General features: G+C 37.2%; 2 protein-coding genes across 3 annotated transcripts in view; both read right to left on the bottom strand.

Annotated features, from left to right (window-relative positions):
- Positions 1-11171: 11171 nt before the first annotated feature.
- On the bottom strand, positions 11172-15696 carry LOC122088381 (probable LRR receptor-like serine/threonine-protein kinase At3g47570). Of its 2 annotated transcripts, none has more exons than XM_042657640.1 (3): positions 12837-15696; positions 11641-12078; positions 11172-11541 (listed from the first exon to the last, which is right to left on the bottom strand). In XM_042657640.1, exons 1-2 carry the CDS (start codon positions 15538-15540, stop codon positions 11666-11668), a joined length of 3117 nt encoding a protein of 1038 aa, XP_042513574.1. In that variant the 5' UTR covers positions 15541-15696; the 3' UTR covers positions 11172-11541; positions 11641-11665. The 2 variants fall into 2 exon arrangements, with proteins under 2 accessions (XP_042513574.1, XP_042513575.1); XM_042657641.1 differs by having other exon boundaries at positions 11172-11535.
- Positions 15697-20571: 4875 nt separating this feature from the next.
- LOC122088259 (wound-induced basic protein-like) overlaps positions 20572-27901 on the bottom strand; it is an 8189-nt gene continuing 859 nt past the window's right edge. The window contains exon 2 of the mRNA XM_042657457.1: positions 20572-20906. Coding sequence (XP_042513391.1) covers positions 20834-20906 — 73 coding nt within the window. The 3' untranslated portion in view covers positions 20572-20833. The remainder of the gene's footprint in view (positions 20907-27901) is intronic.

Below are 27901 nucleotides of genomic sequence, written 5' to 3'. Positions count from 1 at the left end.
TCTTGTCATTGTGGCTCATTCTGTGGTCGTGGTGGAAGAGGGCATAGTCATGGGCGTGGTCGGATTGACCATCTCTATTGTGTTATTTGCCAGCGTACCAATCATACGGCTACGACTTGCTATTACCGCCACCAGCCACGTCAACCATCATACCCTAATGCTCCCCATGCCAATCCACCCTTTCCTCACAAGACCTACCCCCCATCCACCCATCACATAGCCCCATACCCACCTCCCACCCATACAAGCTGCACATGGTTCTCGGACATAGGGGCCACTCACCACGTGACCCCAGATCTGGACTCCCTCTCCTTCTATGATCCATACTCTGGTCCAGACAATCTCCATGTTGGTAATGGTAAGGGTCTCATCATCTCTAATATTGGTAAAGCAGTTCTCTCTTCTCACTCTCACTCCTTTCAACTCTCTAATGTGCTACATGTACCTACAATAACTAACTCTTTACTTTCTTTCCAAAATTTTTGTACTGATAATGATGTATTTTTTGTATTTCGCCCCTCTTTTTTTGTTGTCAAGGATCGACAAACCAAGGCTTCTCTTCATACCAATCAAAGTAAAGTTGGCCTTTACATGTTCTCTACAGTCACAGTTCCAAATCCGTCTACCCATATTGTTGAGAGTATGACCTATGATAGTTGGCATCATCGACTTGGCCATCCCCATGCCAAAATTCTAAATAAAATGATTATTCAAAATAATTTGCCATGTTTTCAGAATAAATCAGGATCATTATCTTCTGCCTGCCAATTAGGCAAAGGCCAGTAGACTATCTTTACCTCCCTCCCCTTCTCGTAGTGCATTTCCTTTGAATTTATTTTTAGTTATGTTTGGGGTCCCACCCCTCTCCCTTCTTTGGCAAGACATCTTTATTTTATAATTTTTCTTTATGATGCATTAAAACATATTTGGTATTACCCACTAGTTAAAAAATCGGATGTTTTTAGTTTTCCAACCAATTCCAGGCCACTGTAGAACACTATTTAAAAAGAAAAAAAAAATCCAAACAAACTAGGGTGGAGAGTATCGTACTCTTCCTCAATTCTTCTCCTGCCTTGGCATTCAACATCGCTTGGCATGTCTACACACTCACTAGCAACAAGGCTCTATCGAGCGGCACCATCGTCATATTGTGGAAACTAGCCTAACCCTCATGGCTCATAGTAAAGTCCCTCAGCATTATTGGCATTTCACATTCGAAACTGTGGTATATCTAACAAACAAGATGCCATCTCCTGCCAGTAGAGGATTCTCTCCACATCAACTTGTTTTTCATAAAACACCAAATTACACTTTTCTTCGTATTTTTGGATGTCTATGTTTCCCTTTATTGCGTCCATACAATCGCCATAAAATAAACTTTTGGTCTTCTCCATGTGTGTTCTTGGGATATAGTCCTTCTCATAAGGGCTATTGTTGTATGGATATTAAAAGACATCATTTCTACATTGCTTGCCATGTTAAGTTTGATGAGATCAAGTTCCCTTTTGATCAACCTTCAATCTTGGGTCCTCCCCCTCAACCTCTCATTCCCAATCAGGCGTGAGGTTTAGCTCCTATGTCTATTACCCAACCAACTCCCATACCACCACCTACACATCACCCAATGCCACCACACCAACCCCCACCGCTACCCTCTCCAGCCTTTCTAATACTCAACCCACTCTCCAAACAGGCATTCCCATCCCCACCTGCCTCAGCATTACCCTCTCCCATCCCTCTAAAACTCACCCTATTCAAGACCTCTACAGCCAACCCTCCAGTGCCCCTACATCTCCTCCTAATCCACCCATACACCCCTTAACCTCTACTCACCCAATGGTTCTTTGTCCTAGATGTCCTCCCCAAAGCCATACTACTACTGTGTTGCCAGCATCCATTGAACCAACTTGTTTTTCAAAAGCAATTAAAATCTCTGAATGGAGGTCAGCTATGGCGGATGAATTTAATGCACTACTACGCAATGGCACTTGGTCATTGGTTCCCCGGCATAATCATATGAATCTAGTGGGGTGCAAAAGGGTCTACCAAATCAAAAGAAAGGCTGATGGTTCCCTGGAATAGTATAAGGCCCATTTAGTGGCCAAAGGATTTCATTAACAATAGGGCATCGACTTCAATGAGACATTTAGCCCTGTCATCAAAGCCACTACTATTCGCACCATTATATCCCTAGTCGTCTCTCAAGGATGGCCCATTCGTCAACTAGACATTCACAATGCATTTCTGCATGGTACTATAACAGAGGACGTTTATATGATCCAACCACAACGCTTTGAAGATGCCAATCAGCCCCATCATGTGTGCAAATTACACCGATCCCTGTATGGACTGAAACAAGCCTCACGGGCCTGGTTCCAGTGGCTGTCTCAAACAGATCCCTCTCTCTTTATTTATCATATCAAAGGATTGACTACTTATGTGTTTTTTATGTTGACGATATTTTAGTCACCAGCAGTCAACCAGGTCATATCACCACTCTCTTGACTCGGCTAGATGCGGAATTCTCCATCAAGGATCTCGGACCCCTAAGTTTCTTTCTTGGGATTGAAGCCATCTCCCATTCAAAGGGTCTTTTACTCTCCCAACAATGATAAATTGTGGATCTTCTACAAAAAGTTGGCATGGTAGATTGTAAGTCCGTCACAACTCCCATTGCAACTAATACGAAACTCTCCACTACAGGGGGTGTGCCTCTTGGAGATGGTACTCAATATCGATCGATTGTCGGTGCCCTCCAATATATAATACTCACACGCCCTGATGTGGCATTCGCATTGAATAGGGCCTGCCAGTTCATGCACTCCCTGACTAATGAACAGTGGACTACGGTCAAATGGATACTCCGTTATCTGAAGCACACTCGATTTCAGGTCTCCTTTTTTTCAGATCTCCCATCCTCCAATTGCAGGCATTCACTGATGTTGATTGGGCAAGAAACTCTAATGATCGAAAAACTACTGGCGGCTATGCCATCTTTATTGGATCGAATCTTACCTCCAAGACCTCAAGAAAATAAGAAACAGTGGCCCATTCCTCCACTGAATTGGAGTACAAAGCCTTGGCTAATGCATCGACAGAAATTACATGGCTCCAATCCCTTCTTTAAGAATTGGGAATCCCAAGCTCATGACCTCCTATCCTATGGTCTGATAACATTGGCGCCACATATCTTCGGCAAATCTAGTGTTTCATGCATACATGAAATACATTGAGATTGATTTTCACTTTGTTCGAGATAAGGTGGCCAAGAAGGAAATAACTGTCCCATTTATTTCCACCAATGATCAGCTAGCTGATATCACGATCAATGGTTTATCTACAACTTGGTTCCAGTTTCTACGCGACAAGCCGAAGATCTGATCCATTGAATCATCATCTTGAGGGGGTGTATCAGCCAATATGGATCGGCTTTCCAAAATAGGAAATTGCATATCAAGTTATCCTATATCCCATTGATACAACCATCTACAATATTTCATTTCTCATATACATGGCAAGTGAGGTGGTTGTAATCAAAGATATAGCCAGGCTTATCTCCACTCTCCATACATATGGTAGGTGTGAATATACACAGTTATCTATTATATACACTCGCCATATATATGGCAGTTGTGGATCTCCTACCATTGTAAAACCATAATATATGGTAACCCTGTACTCTATAGATGGTATGTGCATATTCTATAAATCTCCTGAGATAGTATACTCATGTATATAAATAGGACTTATATCAATGAAATATCTTAAGTTGTTCATTCACTATTCACTATTCTAGCATTCTATCTCTCTCTCTCTCTCTCTCTCTCTCTCTCTCTCTCTCTCTTATATAAATAGGACTTATATCAATGAAATATCTTAAGTTGTTCATTCACTATTCACTATTCTAGCATTCTATCTCTCTCTCTCTCTCTCTCTCTCTCTCTCTCTCTTCATTTTTTTTGCATTTTTTGAAAGCAAAATAGGAACCAAATGAAAGGTTTTAAACATTATAACGCTACCTCCACTAGCACTACCTTCAATTCAAGAATCCAAGATCTTAAAAATGAATTAGGATTAATGAGCAATCGAGAAAGTAGAGTTCCTTCGTTGATCAACAACGTTGATGATTAGAACTCTTGATCGAACGTTTACAATGACATTCCCCAACTGAGAATTGATTTCAGAGAGAGGTAACCTAGGTCCGATGGGAAAAAAGGGAGAAGAGGGTAACAAACACATCTCGTACATTGTACTTATGGTGAGAGAGATGTAACACAAATTCAGGAGATTCGGATCCATTTTGGAGGGGTGGCTTTTCTCCCTGAATCTAAGTTGTCCACCTCAGCAACACCACGTGTCGTGCTCTGTAGGTAGAATAACAAAGAATTGTAAGATGGGAGAATAACAGTGGATCTCGATCCTTGTTGGGCTAAAAGGAGTACTCGCCCAGTAAAATCAGGTTATTCGTTTGGGTCTACAACTCTCAACATGCCAAAATCCTAGTATTGGATAATCTAAGTTCATAATCCAAATACCCCAACCACTGTGGCCTTTGGGTTGAGATAGAAAACTAGAAGATATAGATAAAGATTTTCCAATGTGTCTCTTCAACATGAAAAAAAAAATTTAATAGATAATTAAATATTATTGTTATTACAGATTCTCGCCTACTTGGTGCTTGCAGATCATAGATAGAAAAATTGGCCCAGAGTCAGTCTTTGGGAATGGCCCTCCGATGCTCAAGTTAGTATATTGACGAGAAGGGGAAACCTTGGAATGAACTTTGAGTGTTCTAAGTTGCTTACCTTCATTTTGGTTGAATTTGTTAAGACTTTTATGTGGGCTTAACTGATACCGATTGATCCATTAGACCCAAGCAGTTATAGACTCACTCTGATTAAGAAACTCCTATCCCAATCCAATGTGTGAATGAATTAGGGTTTTAGGGATTCTATTATAAATAGAAGCTAATGGTCCTTATAGCCGTCACTTTTACCTTTATGGTTTTGGAAGCACGAACTCCCCTCATAGGAGTAATGCATATGTGAGAGAATTCCAAGGGTGAAAGGTTGCAGAAGATCTTAGCAGCTGGGACTCCACTGAATAGTTCTTCATCAGAGGTTAGTGATCAATACTCATGGGATTTTAAACTTACACACAGATATTCCTCTACTCCCATTGATGATCATAGATGGGATAAATCTGCATGTTTATGTATTCTTAAGATCCCAAAAATCATTGATCTTGTTTTAGGGACTACACCCATGGTTAATCTCTTTTATGATTCTTGTATTTTAAACATTATGGAGTTGTTCATATGATTCTATGGAGTAGACTCTCTAACAATTGATATCAGAGCCAAATTAGAATCAAGAAAAAACAATTAAAAAATAATTTTGTATAGGGTTTGAGTCACAAATCTATGAATATCTCTATTTTATCGTCGTCTAGAGATCTCAGATGGAAAAAATTTCTTCATAAAATTTGAAGGGGACAAGAATACGATTGCAGCAATAGGTCACATATCGCCGGAGTTGGCCAAATGTACCACCACGTGTCGTCGAAATTCAACGATCGAAAAAAAAATTCGTGCAGTTATTAATGTATACTTTTATTTGAGTTACTTGTTCATAAGTTCCCATGGTGATAAATTGATTACTAGATACTTTTCTAATCTATATTGGTTCAAGGTTTAAGCCTTGTTGAAAACAAAAGTTATATAATTTTTTTTCTACCAAGGTGAACCAAATCAAAGTAGTTCAATTGAACCGATTACTAGGACGGTTCGGTCGGGTGGACCAAGTGACCCATATTTTGACCCATTGGGTTTTCTGACGGGTCATTGAAAAAGTCTGCCAGCATTGACCGGGAAAGGTTAAAAAAAAGCATACTTTAAATTGATCATTCAGGCTCATATGGATGAATTTTTTAACATGATTTTTTGTGTTGGATTCGTTTTTTCGTGATCTTTAATTTAATATCTTATATGACTATATTTGGTGATCTTGGGGACCCTATTTGGAAAAAATTTGAATATATGGATCTTTTGACATATTTTGTTAAACCAATGTTAAATCAGTGAATTTGATCAAAACTTTAGTGTATCATGGCTTGCATACTAGCAATAAAATGTTGATGAGGTATGGTATAAGACCTAATTTTATTTTCACTTGTTTTGATTAACTATGCTTGTATAATGTGTATTGAACATAATCCATAAATTTTAAGCTGCCAAGTGTGGTTGCAAACTGTTATAGTGGAATGGATGGAACCCATCAAAGTGGTAAAATTCAAAGTTACTGCAATAGGTCTACAACTAAAGGTTTTGTCTAATTTTCAAAGACAAAGAAATAGTTAACAGGAAATTAGGTATTACTTGCCCAAATGTGACATTATCATAGATAAGCATAAATGTAAGCGTACTATAGGCAGACCTTAATCTAGAAGTTGATATTCACCTAAAGGTGGTAGTAATTTTCAAAAGTTAAAGAACTCCCACAATTATTGCGTTTTTTTGGGTGGACCAGTGCATTCTAGACCCAAATATTGAGAATGTAGTTCGGTTGACACTCTGGTTATGTTTAATGGTTAGTGATATAATATTACTTTTAATTTTACTGATATTACATGCATTAATTGTATGTTGAATGGATTTTTCCTTCTTGAGTTGAAACATTAAATTGAATGTTTTTAAAAGTGGCTTAAGGATATAAAGGTCTACATGTGCCTCAAGGACCTAGATTTTTGTACTAAGAAAATCAAGTCAAAAGTTTGGCGTTATGCTTTTAAAGCAAAGAGTTTTTCCCTAAAAGGCATTGGACAATTGATTAATAGCAATAGGGTGGATGAGAGTTACATGGCTATGACCATAGGCTATATGTTTATTTCATGTGTTATTTTTGCAATCTGATTGGATTAATTCGGTTTGGTTGGGTTGGATTAGTATCGAGTTTCATTAATCCAATACCAAGTTCTCAAACACTGCCAATGTTTTTTAAAATTGTTTATGAACAGTAATTGATAGAAACGTTTGGTTTTCTTTAGTTTTGGACCTAAATAAACAAGTTTTAATGTTTTTCACATATAAACAAATTTATGTTATAATAAATGAATTAATGCATGACTAGTTGAACTAAGTGGAAAGATAGAATTATGGACCTTGAGCTGTTTTATGTGGCTCGAGCAGTGAAAGAATAAAGTCAGTAAACTAGGTTGCTAGTGGGAGGATGAATTCGGTGTACTAGGTTACTTTTGATACAAAATGACTATTTTGGAATCTATGTTTTGGAACCCATTTTTCGATTTGTTTCAGTACTATTTTAAGTTTTTACAATTGGTTTATCATTACCAAAATATTGAAAAATTATTTATGATTAAAGTATGCTAGAAATTCATATTCATGTCATTCTGTGCTTACATGTCATGTTTGAAAACCTTAAGATTAATAAATATATTATAATTAAATTGAGTGTGAGCTTCCGCACATGTTATGCTACACAATACATTTCTAGATAACTATGAAAGAATTGAGTTGAATCCACCAAAGTGGTACATTCTATTCTTTCATAGTTTTTTCAAGTACAACAAAGTTGGTGACATTTGCCCAAAGATGATGTCACCCAAGTTAAAGAAAATACATGTATGAAAAGGACTATAACCTAGAGGCGTCTAAGCTCATAAGTGACAAAAGTAATTGTATTTTCACAGTAAATTTGGATTTATAAGAAGACCAGTGCATTCTTAACCCAAATGATAGGAATGTAGTTATGGTTGTGACTCTTGTGTAGTTTATCTACTAGATGTACCTATTATATTTTCTATCCCGATTATTTTGATTTGTATGTTTCATACCTAAATTTGTCTAGGGTTATTTGATCTGATTTCAGCTCTCAGGGGACCCCAACTAATTGTCATTGTTAATCAAAACACAACTGAAGGGAAATAGGAACAACTTTGCTACCCTATTAAGTTCTATAATGATTTTGGAGTAATTTTGGAATGATTTTGTCCTAAATCCCATTCTCTGAATTATTTATACATATTTATGCTTCATTTGTTTGTATTGTCCCTAGTTGTGTAAGAAACACATTAAAGCATATACTTTTATACATATATTTATCTCCAATGTAAAAAATATGATAGGAATGAGTGAAACAAACCAAAGTGGCACATTCAGTTCAATTGTCTGTTTCCTAAGATAAATGTGACATTTACCCACAAGTGATGTCGCCTAAGTTTATGGACAAAGTGCTCAAGAGCCATATTTTTTTATATTGGTGTTGTTGAGATTTTTTATATACTTGGTTAGTGGGAGTGTTATGATCTCATTTAACCAAAGACATCATGATGGTGATAGCCAAAGAAATTGGCGATAAGCTGAAGTAATTGACAGTAAGTCAAGGTAATTGGTGGTATTTAGCCAAAGTTCATTATAATAGGCAGTATTTAACCAAAATTAATAGTAAATGCGGTATTTATCCCAAGTTTGTGATTTATGACGGCATTTAACCTAAATCTAAGGAAGTGGTGGTTTACCACAGGTGATTTACCAAAGTTTGTGATTTATGATGGTATTTAACACAAATTCATGTTAGTGGTGATTAACTACAAGCGGTATGCCAAAGTAAAATATTAATTCAAGAAAATGACAGTTTGCCTAAGTATTGATTAATATCAAAGTCTACTACCTATAAGGTTTTTAAGGTAAGGTGACATTTAGATCAGGAAATGACCTATAAGAAAATATATATTTCATGTGATCACAGGTATATATATATAGGTTTTCAGGCAAGGATTAAAGTATCGGTATCGATCGCCGTATCGGTCAATCAAAATTAAGATACGTATCGGAGGGTATCGTATCGTATTGGAGATACACTAAGATACGCTAAAGATACGCACATAAATGGATATGAAACGCCTTTTTAAACACTTTTGCATTAAAATTTTATTAAAAAAAGCTATTAATAACATGTACTATACATAAACACTAAATTGAGGGTATCGCACTAAGAATTCAAGGTTTGTAGTTGTCTCATAAATGTAAAATCCTTGTTCAAAACCTTGATTTCCACTTTATTTAGAGAGAAATATGGCTAGCAGCAACTTTGGAACAAAAACACCTTAAAAAATCATGTTTTTTGAAAAAATACCCATCTTGGCCATTATATGACCGTAGCGCACTGTATCGGTACATACCGATACTCACTGATATGTATCGATACTCACCGATATGTACTGATCGATACATACCGATATTCACTGATATGTACTGATACCCATCGATATGTATCAATCGATACATACAAATACTCACCGATACGTACTGAGACATACCAAAACGTATATTTCACCTTGATTTTATATATTTCATAAAGTATCAGTACGTATCGATAGTGTATTGGTGCATATCGATATGTATCATAGGATATATATCGATACGAAAGAATTTTAAAAATTTCATGTATCGTATCGGTGTGTATCGTATCGATCGGTTAAATTTAAGATACGTATCGGAGGGTATCGTATCGGTATCGGAGATACTTTAAACCATGTTTTCAGGTGATTTGAATTGATAGTTTTCTATTGTTTGTAACATTGGATTATTTTCTATTATTGTTCAACAATAGAGATTGATTGGATCAAAGTTTGTTTGAGTGGTGTTTAGTCTTGGGATTATTTGGCCAGTTATCAAGGGAAAGACATCAATATCAGTGTAGCTTAAGTGGGAGATTGTTAGGACTTTTTTGTGGGGTTAAGTGATACCTATTGATCTATTGGACCCAAGCAGTTATAGATCCACTTTGATTAGGAAACTCTTAGCCCAATCTATTGTGGGAATGAATTAGGGTTTTAAAAATTCTATTATAAATAGAAGTCAACGGTCCCTACAGCCGTCACTTTTACCTTCATGGTTTTGGAAGCACGGACTCCCCTCACAGGAGTAGTGCATATATAAGAGAATTCCAAGGGTGAAAGGCTGCAGAAGATCTTAGCAGATCAAACTCCACTGAGTAGTTTTTCATCAGAGATTCGTGATCAATACTCATGGGATTCTAAACTTACGCACAGATATTCCTTTACTCACATTGATTATCATAGATGGGACAAATCTACATGTTTGTGTATTCTTACGATCTCAAAAATCATTGATTTTGTTTTAAAGACTACACACATAGTTAATCTCTTTTATAATTCTTGTATTCTAAACACTATTGGGTTGTTCATATGATTCTATAGAGTAGAATCCCTAATAAAATTCTCCTTATATTCTAATCGGTGAACTCTTCCATTGGTCCATAGGTCTCTTTCCTTGCTGATGTGGACCTTTGAGCTATTGGCAGATCAATCATTGTCTAAGCTGAGGTGGCCGAACCAATAGCAGCTAAGTTGAGATTCTAACGATTTACTCCACTATGGTTATTCTTGGATTTAGTAACCATGATCCTGTGGTTATACCTAAGTCAATTAACTGTCTAACCTAACCACAGTTAAGTTTGTTAATTATGATTAGGTTCAAAAGTGATTATAGATGTCACCATCTTATAATTTGAAAACAGATCTGAATGACACGTGGAGAGTGGGTGTGAGTTGAAGGAGCAGGGACTTGATCGAGGCTTATGGTGAGAGTTATCTCTGGTGTCCTGGTTGGCTCGGGAAAGGACATTCGCTGTCGGTTTGAAGAAGGATGACCATCTGTGGTCGGCTTGAGAAAGAACGACCACTTGTGATGAGGGACTAGCCATCCCTGGGGTGGATAAAGGGTTCGGTTTCGGTCATCTTTGATTACCATTACCTGGTCAAATAATGGTACGGCATGTCTGCTCGGCAGCTTATCTCCTGGATTGCTCCAGACACGTGTTCGTATCCCAATGACTGGTCGTATTATGGTATGTGAAGTGTTAAACTGTTAATCCTAAGACACTGGTTCTATTTTCGTGTATAACGCTATATAAGCTAGTTCATTCTTTGATCCCTGATTCTAGTTTTGGGGCATCTATTAGAGTCTGTTTGATAACATTTTGTAAAGTATTTTTACCGTCAGCAGGCACTCATTCCTGCACTTACCTTCAATTAGAAGATGATGCTTGAAGCGAACCTAACCCTTTGATCGATTTGAAGTAATAAAATAGCAATCGACAGCATTACAACAATCTTCCATGCTTTTGTAATTTAAGAATATAATAATTGCTGAAAACTTTAATTAAATGGGTGATTTTGTTTTTAGCTAATTCTTAATGAACTGTCTAATGGGATTTTACTCACCCACACTAGAGGAGTAGGGGAAATGATAGGGAGAGGGAACACACTAAATACAAACTCACACACCCATATAACAAGATTGATCCACTGACATCCTGGGGTTTGCTCTTCAAGCAGAAGCTGCAAGCCAGTGTGCTAGGAACTGGATTCAAGACATGTGCTCATACTTGATGATACACTAAATCTTCGTTCTTCCCCACTGCATATGATCATTTGAAGTGTGAGACGGAAGAGGACTGAGGTTGTTATGAAATCCTTGAGTGCATTCCTGATCTTCAACTTAATAAAATCAAAAGTATATTAGGCTCATACACAAGGAAAAACTTCCATCATCAACAAGTACATCGAACTCAATTTTTTAAAGAAATGATGACTTACAAAGTTTTGTTATTGATATTATGGTTCAATGTCCATGCTGAATGCCAGTTCTGAGACAAATGTCCCTAATCAAATATAGCTCTTTGACCACATCAGTCATGTCCATTCGATCCCCTGGTGATTCAGCTGAACAGGTAACTCCAATTCTAATAACTAAATTAAAGCATTCTTGCACTCTATCCCTAATGCATCTTTGACTTCCAGTGATTTTAGCTATAGATGTTGTTGCCTCTTCTTCATTTGCTTCTATGAGGAGAAGTGATGGGTCGATTATAGCCATTTCTCCGTCATGCAAAGCCATCTCAACCCAGCAATGAAGATTAAAGTTATCCTTAAACATTTGATCTATAGGTCTCTTCCTTGTGAATATCTCTAACAAAAGAATACCATAACTATAGACATCACCATGTGTAGAAACGTCAACACCTGCACCATACTCTGTAATTTATGCATCTTAAGTTAGAACTTTTGTAATAGAATATGAACAAAGTCTAGTGGACTCAATTAGAAGAATAACATGACATGGGAAGCTTGATCTTCCTATTTAGTTGAGCTCTGTTTTAAATCAAGTAAAAACAAGGACAAAAAGCCCATAGAGAAAATTATTTAAGGACAAAAAGCCTAGAGAAGTACATATTTAGTGTCACAAGTTGAATCTCTAGAGAAGTTATGAGTATTCTACAAAAATTTGTTGTTTTTAGTTTACATACAAGGAACATAGGCTCCTCTATGGTCTATAGTTGTGGATCTAAATCAACAGATCATCTAATGGCATGATATGTATAGAAGAAATTAAACTACCAAACCCTACACAAACTAAATGCATCATTCTTTATTGAAAACTATAGATTTTAGCCTATGTCATTCAAGGGATAATTTGATTACAATAAGGACATATGCAATCAAAACTTGGTTAGATAAGTAAAGAAATTCAAAATATCATCACAACTAAGCGTACTTAACTTTTTAAGTATTTTCTCCCATTACTTTCCAATTGTTTGAGCTAATAAATTATATCTTTCTTAGAAAGGGACCAAAGACAGAGAAAATGTAAAAGGAAATACTAATTACAACTTAAGGTATGTGGTGGAGTAGGTGAAACAAATAATAAGATTCACCGTCTTAAGACATTCAGCCAAAATTTTCGAAAGAAGAGAAAAAAAATTCATACTAGAGCAATAAAAGAGATATGTTACCTGGTGCAATGTATCCAATGGAACCCTTTATTCCGAATGAGCTAATTTGACTTTGAGATCTACCTGTGGCTTTTGAAAGAATTCTTGATATCCCGAAGTCACCCAGATGTGCAGTCAAATCATCGTCGAGAAGAATGTTGCTTGGCTTTAGATCACAATGGATAATTTGCGTATGACAATGGTGGTGAAGATATTCCAATGCTATTGCTATATCAATGACGATATTCAACCTTTGAACAAAGTTTAAATGCTTTTGTTTATCTTGTATGCCTTCTGCATGTGGGTGTAACCACATCTCCAAATTTCCACAAGGCATGAACTCATAAACTAAAGCCATAAAATCATTTCCCTCAAAATCTACACTTGAGCAAGATGTTAAGATCTTGACAAGATTACGATGTCGGACGTTTCTTAGGGCTTCACACTCAGCCATGAAACTCTTGGAAGCACCACTTTGTTCTATATTGAGGACCTTTATTGCAACAACTGTTTCCCCATGATTAAGAACACCTTTGTACACAGAGCCAAAGCTACCCACTCCAATCAAATTTGCTGAAGAGAATCCGTCGGTAGCTTTAAGGAGTTGAGCATAAGAGATCTTAAAATGTTGATCTCTTATCAAAGATGTTGTGGATTCCTTCCTTTCTTTTCTTTTCCTTTCCTTTCTTCTCCGATAGATAATGAAGAAAAAGATCAGAAAAAGCAAACATAGAGAAGCCCCACAACCACATATGATGACTATCAGCTTCAAAACATGAGGTCTGACACCTTTCGCCTTTTGGGTCTGGCATGCTGACAAATGAAGTTCTGGTATACCTCCACAAAGCTTATTATTTCCAATGACAGAAAATGCACTCAAATTTCGAAAGATGACTCCAGTTGGTACCTCACCCTCAAAGTGATTAAATGATAAATTTAAATTTTGTAACTGAAAAGTTCCCAAATACTTTGGGATAGAACCAGATAAATTGTTGCGTGAAAGATCTAAATCTTGAAGACCTCTTAGAGAACTCAGAGATGAAGGTATAGGTCCTTGAAATAAGTTGCCACCCATGTATAGGTACTCTAGGCTTGTACAAGCACCGAGGGTACTGGGGATTTCACCAGACAACATGTTGTCAGAAACTTCTAAGGTTCCAATATTGGTCAATCTACCCAATTCTAGAGGTAGAGAACCAACGAAGTAATTTGTACCCAAGTATAGCCCTATTAACATGGAAATATCAAATATCTCTTTGGGAATGATACCATTGAAATTATTACCTGAAAGAGCCAAGATTAACAAATTTTTGCATTTTCCAAGACTTGAAGGTAGTTTTCCATGCAAGTGATTGTCTTCTAAATAGAGATCAATCAGTAGTGTCAAGTTTCCAAGAGAAGAAGGGATTGACCCTGTGAATCCATTCTGAGCTAAATAAAGTCCAGTTAACTTTTGAAGTCTCCCAATTGAAGTAGAAATACTTCCTCCTAGTAAGTTACCACTTAGGCTTATTATTTGTAAGCTTGCAAGGTTCCACATCCCTTCTGGAAAGTTTCCAGATATTTGATTTGCTCGCAGTGAAAGCTTTGTGAGGGCCGGCAAGTTTGCTATGGAGTTGGGGAACACACCAGCAAAATTATTATAATCAAGCTCCAAAACTGCTAAACTACTATAGTTGGTAAATGTGTTGATAAAACTTAAGTCATCGGCCTCTCCACTTCCCAAATTATTGAAGGAAAATGAAAGTAGATTGAGTCCTGATAGGCCACCAAAATTAACAGCCACTTTCCCAGTAAGATTATTGCTGTGAGCATCAAATGTTTGGAGTTTTGACAGATTAGATAATGAAATTGGAACTGGCCCATCAAACTGGTTTCCTCCAATTGAAAACCACCATAGATTGGGAAGAGTAAACCCTAAATTTAGTGGAAGACTACCTTGAAGTTGGTTATCTGGGACACTAAAAACACCAAGTAAGGAAAGATTATATATAGCAAGAGGGATAGTACCAGACAAGTTATTTTCAGAAAGATCAAGATATGTTAATCTTGTCATTTGGCCAAAGGCATCAGGAATACTTCCACTAAAACTATTGAATCTTGCAGAAAGAATGTTAAGGGATGAAAGATTCCCACCAAATGAAGGTGGGATTTGTCCTGTCAAATTGTTTTTTTGGATATATAGAAGTTGAAGATTTGACAAGGTCCCAAGTTGTTCTGGAATTTTTCCCACAATATTGTTGGAAGATAATTTGAGTTCTATAAGGTTGGAGCAACGTGATAGGTTAGGTGGGATTTCCCCTTCAAAAGAATTATTGTCTAGGAATAAATAGCGAAGCCTTGACAGAAAGCTTACTTCAATAGGGATTGCACCATGGAAGTTGTTGTTTTGGAGTGAAATCTCTCGAAGGAAGCTGAGGTTTCCTATTTCTGGTGCCACGGACCCAGACAATCCTCTAGACTGTAAACGCAAGGCTCTGACCCTGTTGGGATGCCGACGACCACCACATATAACGCCAGGCCACTCACAATAGGGGACAGAGTTATTCCAAGAGCTCACCACAACTTGAAAGGGATCATGGGTTATGCGAGCCTTAAAAGCAAGCAAAGCTTTCTGATCAGTTTCATTTGATCCTCCTGATGGTGGTGAATATTGTGCGGCCAAGCTCATACAGCCGTTGCACCAGAGAAGAAGAATGGACAGAAGCACAAACATAGAACCCATCAACCATATATTACTAGGCAGCTCAATGAATGAACTATATCTATTGTCTGGGCTATATATAGACTGGATTTGGATTTGGATTTGGATTTGGATTTGGATTTGAAGAAAGAGGCAGAACTATGGAGGAATTAGTTGAGTTTAGGAACTGAGTTCGGGTATGAAACTATGGAATTTCGCTTTTATAGTTTGAATCAATTACCACAATGTTTGTAGTCATTGGTAATTGGTAAGAGGGGTCCCTAAAATCCAGTATACTCACCACTCTTTTAGTCATTACCCTTCAGGGAGTTCACACTTCAGTCTTCAGTCACCGTGTGGAATGGGACAGTGGTAGTACGTAGTACGTAGTACGTAGTAGGTAGTAGGTAGTAGGTAATAGGTAGTAGTAGTAGGTAGCTTTCCCTTTCTTTCTTTCTTTGGTTCTTTGTGGTATGGGATTTTCTTGCCGATAGAAGCTTTCCCTTTCTTTCTTTCTTTGGTTCTTTGTGGTATGGGATTTTCTTGCCGATAGAGTCTTTGTGGTATGGGATTTTCTTGCCGACAGTCTTTGTGGCATGGGATTTTCTTGCCGACAGAGTCTTTGTGGCCTATTAAAAACCTTTGGGTCTTTGTGGTATGGGATTTTCTCGCCGATAGAGTCTTTGTGGTATGGGATTTTCTTGCCGACAGAGTCTTTGTGGCCTATTAAAAACCTTTGGGTCTTTGTGGCCCATCACCGCTTCGGCATCATGATCACTACGGTGAAGCTTTCTTTTTTCTTCTAAAAATATAATATGAGATTTTTTTTAAATAATAAGGATTGAGTTTTCCTTTAGTATATTCATTGCGGGGTGCAAGATCAGTTGTCCGAAATATCAGAACCTAAGACCCTATAGGGTATTAGGGGTTTGTGAAGCTTAGGATGGATGGATCAAACTCTCCTCCAACTGTTTGGGTGTCCAACTTTCCTCCAAATCATTGAATGAGTCGTTAAAGAATCGTTAACGCTCAGCCAAATAGAGGAAAACTCTCCTAATATTGTCAGATTGTAGAAGAGAAGATTAGAGAGAGGGCTCTTTCTCTTTTAATTTTTTAAGCATACTCAGATTATATATAAGGAGCTCTCAATCGAACAAATGCTTGCCCTTATTATATCTTTTGTTTCTTTGGGGGGTGTTCAACTTAAATATAATAGTATCATCTGCTTAATTGAATCAGGGAGTAAAAAAGAAAAAGGCTATAAGTATCTACACTAGAAGGTAAGTTCTCTTGCCCTATCTATCTATCTATCTATCTACTTCTAACAAAATATATATATATATATATCTATCAGGGAATATTGAGTTCACCCATCCTGAGTAACTCAATATTCTACTCTCTCTCTCTTGGAAAGTCTATATCACATGTGTTATTCATGGAAACATTATATTGTGTATGAATTATTCTTAGTCACATACTATTAGCCGATTAAGGGTACTACCTCTTGTATATATAACATCATTATCAATGAAATTCATGACCTAATTCACAATCAAAATATTGTGTGTTAGCAATTACCAATAGCCAATGGTATCACTGGTGTATGTGCACTTTCCATTCTATAGATGAGTGGTAGTTGTAGCAGAACTAATTGAATATTGATGAGACGCTGGTAGACGAAGAATTTATGCAAATGGATGACTTGTAATTGGTCTTTGCTGTTCAATTTGGACATGAAAGAGGCAGATCAACCATGTTGTACTGCAAGAAACCCAAGGGGGTAGCGCAGTTGATGGGCAACGAACTTAGTACGAGCCGTAAACTCGGATGTCCTGATTTCGACTCCCACTAAGCACACCTTGGGCCACTCACACGGGGGGTGTTTAGTGATCTTCACTGCTTTCAGTGAAAGTTGAATAGTTCTCATTCAACCCCAATATGACTCAGTCTATGCGGTTGTGAGGTCAGTATGGACCCACGGAACAAGTCAAGCCAAAGGCCTAGATACCGTCATTAATGGAAAAAAAATGTTGTACTGCAAGAGATTCCCAAGGAAGAGGAGTACTAGATCTTCACTAGAAAATGAAAATTTAAAGGGGTATAACTATGTTCAACAATGTGGAGCTTCTTTTTATTGTAACCCTACTTCAATCGCTTTACTTACTTACTGCCAATCCAGTAAAATGGTAGAAGAAAAAAGAAGATGATGAGAATGTCCACTCAAATGTGGGACAGTTATCAGTAAAATCCTATTATGACTTCGATAGCTTTCACTTCAGAAAGTCCAGCCAATGTTGGGCAAAAAGAAGTACTCAGCCCACAAGATCAGGTTCTCTGTTTGGGTCTGCAACTCTTGACATGCCAAGATCATAGTATTGAATAATCTCAAGTTCATAGGCCAATCCTTTCCTAATAGTTTTATGTTAAAGTTTCCTTCAAGGGAGGAAAGTAAAATTTTTAAACTTAAAATGAAAATTTTGTAATCATTACCTCATGTGGTTATGTCACTAACTCCAAAATCATGTCATAATTGTTTATTAAACTTCACTTTGACTATGTTTTGTTGTAAGAAGAATGTAGAGAAATTTATTGGAAGTGAAATTTTCAAACTTAAAAAGGAAACTTTTGTAATCATGTGATTGTATAAACAACCTAAAATTTTTATCATATTTAGTATTGATACATTTAATATAGATTTTATATGTAATTTTTATTTTACGTTTTATAGTAAAAGGTTTTGGATGCAAAGTAGAGACTCCATTTGGTTGCAAGTGGAACTAAAGGGAAGGGAAGTGAAATTTTCATAATTCAAAAATAAAAATTTTGTAAGAAAAAATAAAATTAAAATATATAAATCATTATCCCATGCGACTTTATCATTTACTCCAAATTATTTCATATTTAGTTATTACATTTTATATGTAATTTTTATTTATGTTTATAGTAAAGGGTTTTGGTTGAAAAGTAAAGATTATGTTTGGTTGCAAGGGAAACTAAAGCAAAGAGAAGTGAAATTTTTATAATTCAAAAAGAAATATTTTTTTGGTAAAAAATAAAAAATAAAACTCATAAGACTATAGGATTAACTCCAAATTATTCCATATTTGGTTATTAAATTATACTTACTTTGCATCCAAAACCCTTTGTTATAAAACATAAAATAAAAAAGTACATATAAAATATATCATTACTAAATATAGTAAAAAATTAAAGTAGTTCATACAATCACATGGGTTAATGATTATAAAACTTCTTTTATGAGTGTGAAATTTTCACTTCTCTTCTCTTTAAATTTCCCTTGCAATCAAACATAGCCTGAAGAAATTTTTTTAATAGAGAAACACGGTAAATCTTAAGACACTGGTTATATTTTTGTGTATAAGGCTATAAATTAATTCATTCTTTGTTCCCAAATTCTAGTTTTGGGGCTATTAAGGTCTATTTGGTAACATTATTCTGAAGTATTCCTAGTCACAAATTAATTTTTGGAGTGTTTGGACTATCTTTACACTTAAGCACATAAAAAACAGAAGGAGAAAACCTTGCCAGTTTAGTGTTCCCTACACCCAGACACAACCGTGTGTGAAAAGACCCAGCTGCCGCCTTGCACACAGGGTTATTTCATGCTTAAACACATTTGGAACCCTACACTAGTAGGTTCCTTTATGCTAAAAAATATGGAGAAAAAGAATGTTACCTAATCACATGCCACACTAGGGCCATTGAGGGGAGCACAGTGGCATTAATGTGTGAGTATTTTCAAGAGCTGGGGCCATCATTTAGCCACCCCTCTACATCTATCTGTGCACAAGTGTCACTCGACCATGGAAAATTCTTTTACCTAAAATTATCTTTATAATTCATTCATTTAAGGGCAATGAAATCTTACAGTGCTAGCACAGCAGGTATACGTCAACATGCAAATCAATGAGAGGGCACGTGAAAACATCTTTAACACGAGGCAACATGTTCTTTTTACTCTTGCTGTGTATAAGCATAAATACGCATTTGCGGGTAGTGTTCTTTCTTCCTTCACTTAATCAATTGTCATTCAGTACTAATATTTAATAATTCGAAGCAAAAAAAATCCACTTGCCAACCCATGTTGTGATTCATGATTGTGAAGAAAGTGTCCAGTGTCTGCAAGGCTTTTAGATGCAAGTGGGCATGGGCATAATCCCATCGAGTTATCAAAACCGACTAGGACGTGCCCAACACAAACCCACACCACATATATGCTCCTTCCATGCTTATCCAATTGCTGACCTCTCAGTAGCCGTTGTTCTTGATCACAACCCTAGTACTTGATTGCAACATACGAGAAAATTTCAACAGGAACAAGCAATTATTTCCCAGGCTCCAAAATTTCCCAGGTACAAGCAAATTTGCTGTTACAAACTGTATCAGGTAGGAGGTTCTCCTCCTACATTTTCTCTTGATAAAATTTTAGTTTTGTCCAAAAAAATATATTCTTTTTCCTAAATTCGATACAACCTTATCATTTTAATTATTGTATCTGCTATCTATTACTGACCCTAACCTCAAAAATGTGTAATATATCTCATTCACAAATGACTATTTGATGACAAGAAAATCCATCGAAGCAACTACAAGGCCTTCTTTCTCCAAGCTAAACAAGCACATGCGAATGGTTAAAGCATAAAGAAAGTGTAGAGTAATTTTGAAGACCTTGAACATTTGATGTAAACCTAACAATCACCTCATTGCCGTGCAGCATAATTCCTCTCTTTATCATCTATAACATTCTCCCCATTCTCTCTTTTTGGCTCAGGCCTACAAATGATGGGTTTTTTTGCCAGACTAGCATACATGGCTATGGTTACGAAATCTAACTTTTTGTCTTTTTGTAACCCGGGTAATAATGTATTTATTTCTCTCTTACAATTGATCTTGTATGTATGTGTGTGTGTGTTATTAAGTATATATATATATATATATATGTATGTGTGTGTGTGTGTTATTAAGTCACTAGCAAGCACGTCTTAGGTAACCATTATGAAATCTTATCATGGTCAGAGTTAAACATAACTTCCATATGTTGACAGAAACGTATTAGAAACTAAAGTTCATTCTTTTTACTAAGATGAAAAACTAAAGCTCACAACAAAACCCAAACTGTTCATTCTTCAATCGGAGGAAAATTGATTACAAGTTCCAAAACGGAGTTTCCCCCACATTGTTGAATCATATTCATACCGATTCCTTACCATATCCAGAACAGCATTTGCTTGAACAAAGTTAAAATTGTCTCCATAACCTACATGTTGTACTCAGTAAGGCACATCCCAGATATAGTCATGTCTAACAACTCCCGTTACTCGTTCATTACAGGCTTGTTCTCGCTGGCTTTTGGCTTCTGCTCCTTGGGCTTTTGCTCTTCAGCTTTCCTGAAAGAACCAAACAAAATCAAATGCAAGAGTCAGAAATCTGATTTTGCAACTAGAGGTAAGTTGAAGAAAAGGAGACACATTTGACAGCCATGGAATATTTAATACTTAAAAGAGAAACAATGAAAAAGACCCAACTTGTGAAGGATTGACTGAGAAAGCGATGCTGCAAATTCTTCGTACTTGAGACCACATACAACCCCCTTCACCCCCACCCCCACCTCCACCTCCCCAAAATAATATGAATAAGAAATAAAGGAAACAGGAAAAAATCAACAGAAGATCTAAACTGACTTGCGTTCCCTCCTTACAAATTCAATGAATGGTGTTCACAATTTGACGGTTACTCAGCAGCAATTTGTCAAACAATGTCGATGTCACATTCTTTGAACATACCCCCATGAGCCTAATTAACCCATTGAGATTTATAGTAATTGTGCACCACCTATGCCATTTCTTGTGCATTTTCATGATGTTCCAGTTGTATCCTTTCCTCCAGCGTTGCAAGTATCAACGGCATAAGAAAACAGTGCCATTTATTGCTTCATAGCCCACCACTCAGTCTACTCCTCCAACTAAATCTCCACCCGACCTACCAATGGCTCTTTGTAAAGAACTCATTCTTGCACAAAGAAATTCATAACTACTTACGCTATTGAAAATTATGTTTCTATATCTCACTTCCCATCTCCTTTCCATAATCTTGCCCTATCCATAGTAACTCTATTCCTCAAACTTATAAAGAGGCTTTATCTCATCCTAGGTGGAAAGTGGCTATGGAAATAGAAATGGATGCTTTAATCTCTCAATAAACATGGACCCCTAGTGGATTTACCTCCCGGAAAGGATCTTGTATGATTTCGTTGGATATAAACAATTAAGTACGATCCAAATAGTTCAGTTGAACGACGCAAGGCCAATTTAGTATTCAGATGTCTGGTGCGGATTATTTCAAGACCTTTTCCCCAGTCACTCGTCTTAATTTGGTTAGTGTTCTTATATCATTAGTTGTTAATCTTAACACACCTCTCTATCAATTGGATATCAAGAATGCATTTTTACATGATGATGAAATGCATGAGAAGGTGTATATGGAGCAACCTCCAGGGTATGTTGCTCAAGGGGAGAATCCACACAAAGTATGTAAGCTACACAAAGCGATTTATGGCTTGAAACAATCATCTAGAGCCTGATTTGACAAATTGAGCTCGATTGTTACCAAGTGAGGAAATTCACAATGTTATTCAGATCACTCGATCTTTGTTCGCCGCCAAGGTTCTAAGGTGGTTGTGTTAGTTGTTTATGTCAATGGCATTATCGTCTTCAGTGATGATGCATCTGGTATTGCAAAGGTATGATATTTTCTACATCAACACTCTCAGATGAGAGAATCGGGTCCCCTTAAGTATTTCTTTTGTATTGAAGGATTACGAAGCTAGAAAGAGATAAGTCTATCACAATGGAAATATGTGTTGGACTTTATCCGAAAGTCGTAGGCTTGCATGTAAACATGTTGATACTCCTATGGATCCATATCAAAAGTTTGGCACAGATGATGGTGAAGTGTTTGATGACAATGCACACATACAGTACAGAGATTAGTTGGAAAGCTTATTTATCAAACTATCACTAGACCCGACATTTACTTTGGTGTGGGTGTCATCAGCTAATTTATGCAGTTGCCAAAGAAAGTTCACAGAGAGGTGGCTTGTCCTATCCTAAGGTGGTATCAAAAGGAGGCTCCAGGGAAGGGGCCCATTTATTGTCCACTTTAGAATGTTGAGCTGGTAGAGTTCTGTGAAGTTGATTGGGCCAATACTGATGGATAGATCCAGTGCTCAGGTGAGCATAGAGCAATGACTCATATGCAGCCACGTTGATGTGGTTGAGATCTCTTCTTCAAGAGTTTGGTTTTCCAATTACCCAACATATGAAGATGTGTGAATCAAATTGCAATCTACATTACCAACAACTCAATGTTTCACGGAAGGACCAAACATATTGAGGTTGACTACCATTTTTTGTAGCATGTTATTATGAAGAAGATGACTATTCTCCATTCATTTCATCTGGTGACCAATTGGTTGATCTGTTTACCATGTCTCTTTTTGGCCCTACGTTCTAGAAGTGTTGTTCCAAGCTGGGCATGGGAGATCGATATGCTCCAACTTGAGAGGGAGTGTTAAGTTATGGACCTATAGGACCCGTGGACCCCCTATTGCACCTTCTCACATGTGTATCAGTACTAGAATTAGTGTACTCATGATTGGGGGGGAGGGGGGGTCCCTATCGTGGGAGTGTTAATAGTTTTATTTGTTTAGGTTGTTAGGTAGTTTCTCTTTTCTATTCTATTTTAGTTTCCTTCTTGAACTGTATTCTGATTTTAAGTTGATATAAATATAACATGGAAGACCAGCAATAAATATACTCGCAGAATCTATCGCTGGTTATGTGGTCTTCTTCTCCAACTCTCTTCTCTCTTCTTCTTTCTATTGCTGGTTTCTAAGTTCAGGTACAGCCACACTATCATTTACATTTTTTTCAAGGAAGTTGCTGCCCTCAGACTTCACCAAGGTAGCCCAAGCTTTACCATTGCACAAAGCACAGCCCCTAACCTCTGACCTCTATGCAACTAAGGAAGAAATCTACACTCTATCGATCACCCAAGTCAACATCCAACTCTTACCTTTGGACAGAACTCAAAAACAAGATAGACATGGAAAATCTAAGAGAGAGAGAGGGGGGGGGGGACTAAATGACACTAAATGACAGCCACAATAATGTGTGTTTCTGTCCTTAAAATACGAAGTACAGCAGTAAAAACAGTATGTACAAAAAAATTGCTGCCATTTTAAGATGAGATAAAATGAAGAGAGACTAATCAATCACTGCATACTAGAGAGAAAGGAAAACATGATCAGAGCACATAAAAACAATGTCCCTACTTGAAGACCAAACCAATCAAAAGCTAATATGGCCATCCATCAAACTTATCACTACAAGAAAATATCGATGCCCAATGGAGTGCGTCACTTTGGCATGGGAAAATTTCAAAAATCTTGCAACATGGCATCAATCTCAGTCAGATTGGTCATTCTATAGAAGTTTCAAGTAACAAAACAAGTGTCAAGAAATTAATTTAAGGTTCAAGGACTAGGTAACCTACACCATGTAGAAAAGGAAGTTAGGCCAGAGGGGTGTTCCAGCATTTTTGCCAGAGAATTTAACCAGCCAGAAAAAAAAAAAAAGTAGGGCCCTCCATGGCATCTGAGAACCATATAAGGATCAGAAGGGTTCCATATGAATTCATTTATGAAAAAAGAACTGTTCTTTGGAAGAACTATCTTGTGTTTGTTACTGCATGGACACACTGACTAAAAATTGTGCCTATTTAGCAACAGCATTGACAAGCCAGGTCCAATCACATCAATCCTACTTATTCTAGGAGCATTTTCGGGATCAATATCTAACTTTTCACTATTTTGTATCTGCAACAGCATGAAAAGAAAACATGGGTCCAAGTAACTCAGGAATGGTGTGTTCGACTTTCTTTACTAATTTCCTTAGCATTTGTTATCCTAATTCCCAATAGCATAATAAAGTTCATCACAATAAAGTCACAAGTCCTACTAAGAGTCTAAGACAGAATCTCAACCAAGCCATACTCCTGCGTGACACAGAAAAGCAGATCCATTCAAATCACAGACAGATTCAACTAACATTGTTTTGCCTTCACCCTGTTTCTATATCTGAAACATCTTATTCTTCTTGCATTTCTCATGGAACAAAACAACTTTCAGCTAAGGTTCCCATTTCCCTTGGTCCACAAAGGAAAAAATTAGGAACAGTACCAACATTCCATCACAAAATAAAGGATTCAACACACTTGTTATAGCTGAAGGAAGAAACTAGTGGGAGAAAAGAATATGAAAATAAAAGAAAAAGATAAGATACCAGACACGAGGAGATCAAGAGAGCATTAGACATCTATCGTAGCGTTTGATATACGGATTGGAGGTAAAAATCAAGAAACTAAGCAACGGTAATAACAAGGATGTGAAAATTGGAAGTGCATGTCAAAGAAGAACATGGGTAAATTATTAAATGACATCAAGTTTCTCTCGGTGGTTGAAGGGTGCAGGCAGGTTTATAAGGTCTGTTTCGGGGAGAATTGTTTGCTTACTTGAGCAAGGACCAGTGAGCTAGGGGAATAAGGTAGTGGTTTCAATCCATGGTATAAAGATGAAAAATTGTGGTGATTGATGAATATCAATGATAGATGATGAATCAAATGACAGCATGTGCAGATTAAATAAGAACACAAGATAATTGATAAGAATATAAAGTATGAAGAAAGGAAAAGAATGGATGAGAAAAGAGATCAATAATAGGATAACACTAAGAAACCTTACTGTTTTAAACAGCAGGAGAAAATGTCGCCATTTTTTTTTTCATCCAAGCTGCTCCACACTGGAGTAACTACCCTATTTTATTTTTGTGGTTCAATCCCACTTCTAGTAAGATCATACAATTCAACAACTGATTATAGCGTGCAACGTTTTGCCCTGTGATTGGTTCAGTCGCACAAAACAGACACCGGTTGTCGGATTGCTCATGGAAAGGCGGGAATAGAGATCGGCCTCCGGATTTGGATTTGCGCTCTTTCAGAACCATGAGACCAACTGGAGTGAAGCATAAGGTATCATCTTCGTCTTTATCGTAAACATGTGCTACACGAAGGCCATATTGTTCATATGTGATGCAGAATACAATACATCAATGTACCCAGCGAATCGTATTAATCGCAGGAATCTTCATCGCTTGGGAATCACTTGCCTTCCATCAAGAATTCATGAGAAGTGGCAACATCTCATCCATGGACCAGATATCCCCTTCAATTCTGAAAGTCACATATTACCTCCTCCGCCATCTGAGTCATGCTCATGCCCCAACGGTCATACGTCTTTGGAAATCACATAACCAAGCCCCTGTAACACACGAAGTCACAGAGATTTCCGATCATTTTTCAAAATCAAAGCCCTCTTTGAGGCAATTCTTCTAACACCTTGTGCACACAAAGACCCCCATGAACTTCCCATGCATGCACCCGCATGCACTAGGCTATGCCCTGGCTGAAGCCCAACCTTGCCAAAGAGGCTCATGGCCAAACCTTGCAAGCCCCCATAGCCTCATGGCCAAGGCCTGCATGACCGGCTGGGAGCTTTTGTGGCCATGTCATGCCATGTGCTAAGGTTCCACGAGCAACTTCACTATGCCACCTCATCTCAAACCCCTGCAGGTCAAGCCCATCCATGATCATGAAACACAAATTAAACATCCTCTTCACATCATACTCCATAACAATTATATATCATGATCCCTATACAAGCAACCATGATACCATGCATCATATCTTCCACCATGACATTCCTGTAAAATACCCATATTACCCCTACTTACTTTAGGGCCTTGTAAACCTCATCATACACTGTGGGGCCCACTCAAAATCCTCAAACTTGTTGACAACAAGGACAACAAACACTACATTGCTTCCCACATTGCCAGATGATCAACACAGTATCTCCCTCTCATTAACTTCTCTCTTCCCATCCTATGGCTGTTACTCTTTTCCTCTTCTTTTCTCCTATTTTTCTCTAGAAATTGTTTCTTCTTTTCTTCTCTCCTATCCATTGGTTTAAAGTTCAGATCCTATTTTTTTGGAAAGGTTTATTTCTCCCCTATCTGCAGTCAACCAATCAACCAATCTCTCCCTCTCTCCACTCCACTTCAATACATCAATTTCAAGACTCTTTTTTTCCTGATTTCTTGTTCCGAAATTAGTTATATCTGACAATAATTGCTTAAATTCTGAACCTTAGATCTAGATTCAGATCTGGCCATATCAACATCAAAATCTGACAGTTAGATCTGAGATCAGATCTGGCCTATATCTAACCATCAGGTTGGTATATATTCCATTCCATAAGTGGGCCCAATACCCGCAGGCCAATCAGATCTGATGCAGATCTATCTGAATTAGCTATATTATTGAGCTTCACTTAAGAAAAATACAAATGGATCCTTCAGTTAACCCATATAATCAAAAGAGAACTCTGTATCATGGAAACAGACAAGAAAGAGGTAAAATTTATTGTTACAAGATGAAATTCTGACAGTGCATTCATTAAGAGCATAAAAACAACACAATCTTGGCGTCTCCCATATATGTGTTGTATTTATAATGTGTCATGAGAAATCGCATTTATGTGCTGTGCGTAAAAAAGTGTTATGAATATAAAACACACGTCTAGGAGCTACAAAGCTCTATATACATCCAACTCTACCACCTCATCGTATACTTGAGTAGGTATGGTTACAGAAGTATTAGGGAACCGTGAGGAAGGATCAGGGACTGAATTTGAAAAGGCACCATCAAGGCACTGACATCAGGATCCTCCCCATCACAGAAATTCCTGGAATGGCAGCAGTCAGCTTGTCCATAGATGCATGCACTGCAGTAAGTCAGTTCTCAATTGTACTCAAAAAACTTCCCATCATCTTCTTCAAGGCCTAATATGCCCTAAATATGGCAGCAAGACCAGCCATGGCTACAGGCAATCTAAGTATAGTCAAGTTTGCCAATTTGGCTCTAAAGCCAAACTCATCAGGAGAAAATGAGTTGGATTGCTACAGGGTTTTTATTTGGACATGAAAAAGGGTTTCACACAATGTTCATGTGCAGAAGCTTCTCCCTAATTTATAATTGAAAGGAGATGGCATAGTCAAAATTGAGGGGGAAATATTACCAAAAAAATGAAAGAGAAAAAAAATAGAAGCTTTTTGTTAGGGGCTGAAAGCCAGACCAGTAGGGCTGTTTAAGAGGGATTTTTTGTTTCTAGAAGCCAAGTGGGCAGCATGCTTTGTTTGGTTGAAAGCAATTGAGGTCAGAAAGTGAATACCAGCAATTCCTTTTCTTTTTTTTTCTTTTTTTTTTT

Source organism: Macadamia integrifolia, chromosome 9 (genome assembly GCF_013358625.1).
Source record: "Macadamia integrifolia cultivar HAES 741 chromosome 9, SCU_Mint_v3, whole genome shotgun sequence".
In the NCBI taxonomy this organism is placed as follows: Eukaryota; Viridiplantae; Streptophyta; class Magnoliopsida; order Proteales; family Proteaceae; genus Macadamia; species Macadamia integrifolia.
The sequence above is the reverse complement of the archived record's forward strand: the minus strand, read 5'-3'. Positions and strand labels throughout refer to the sequence as shown.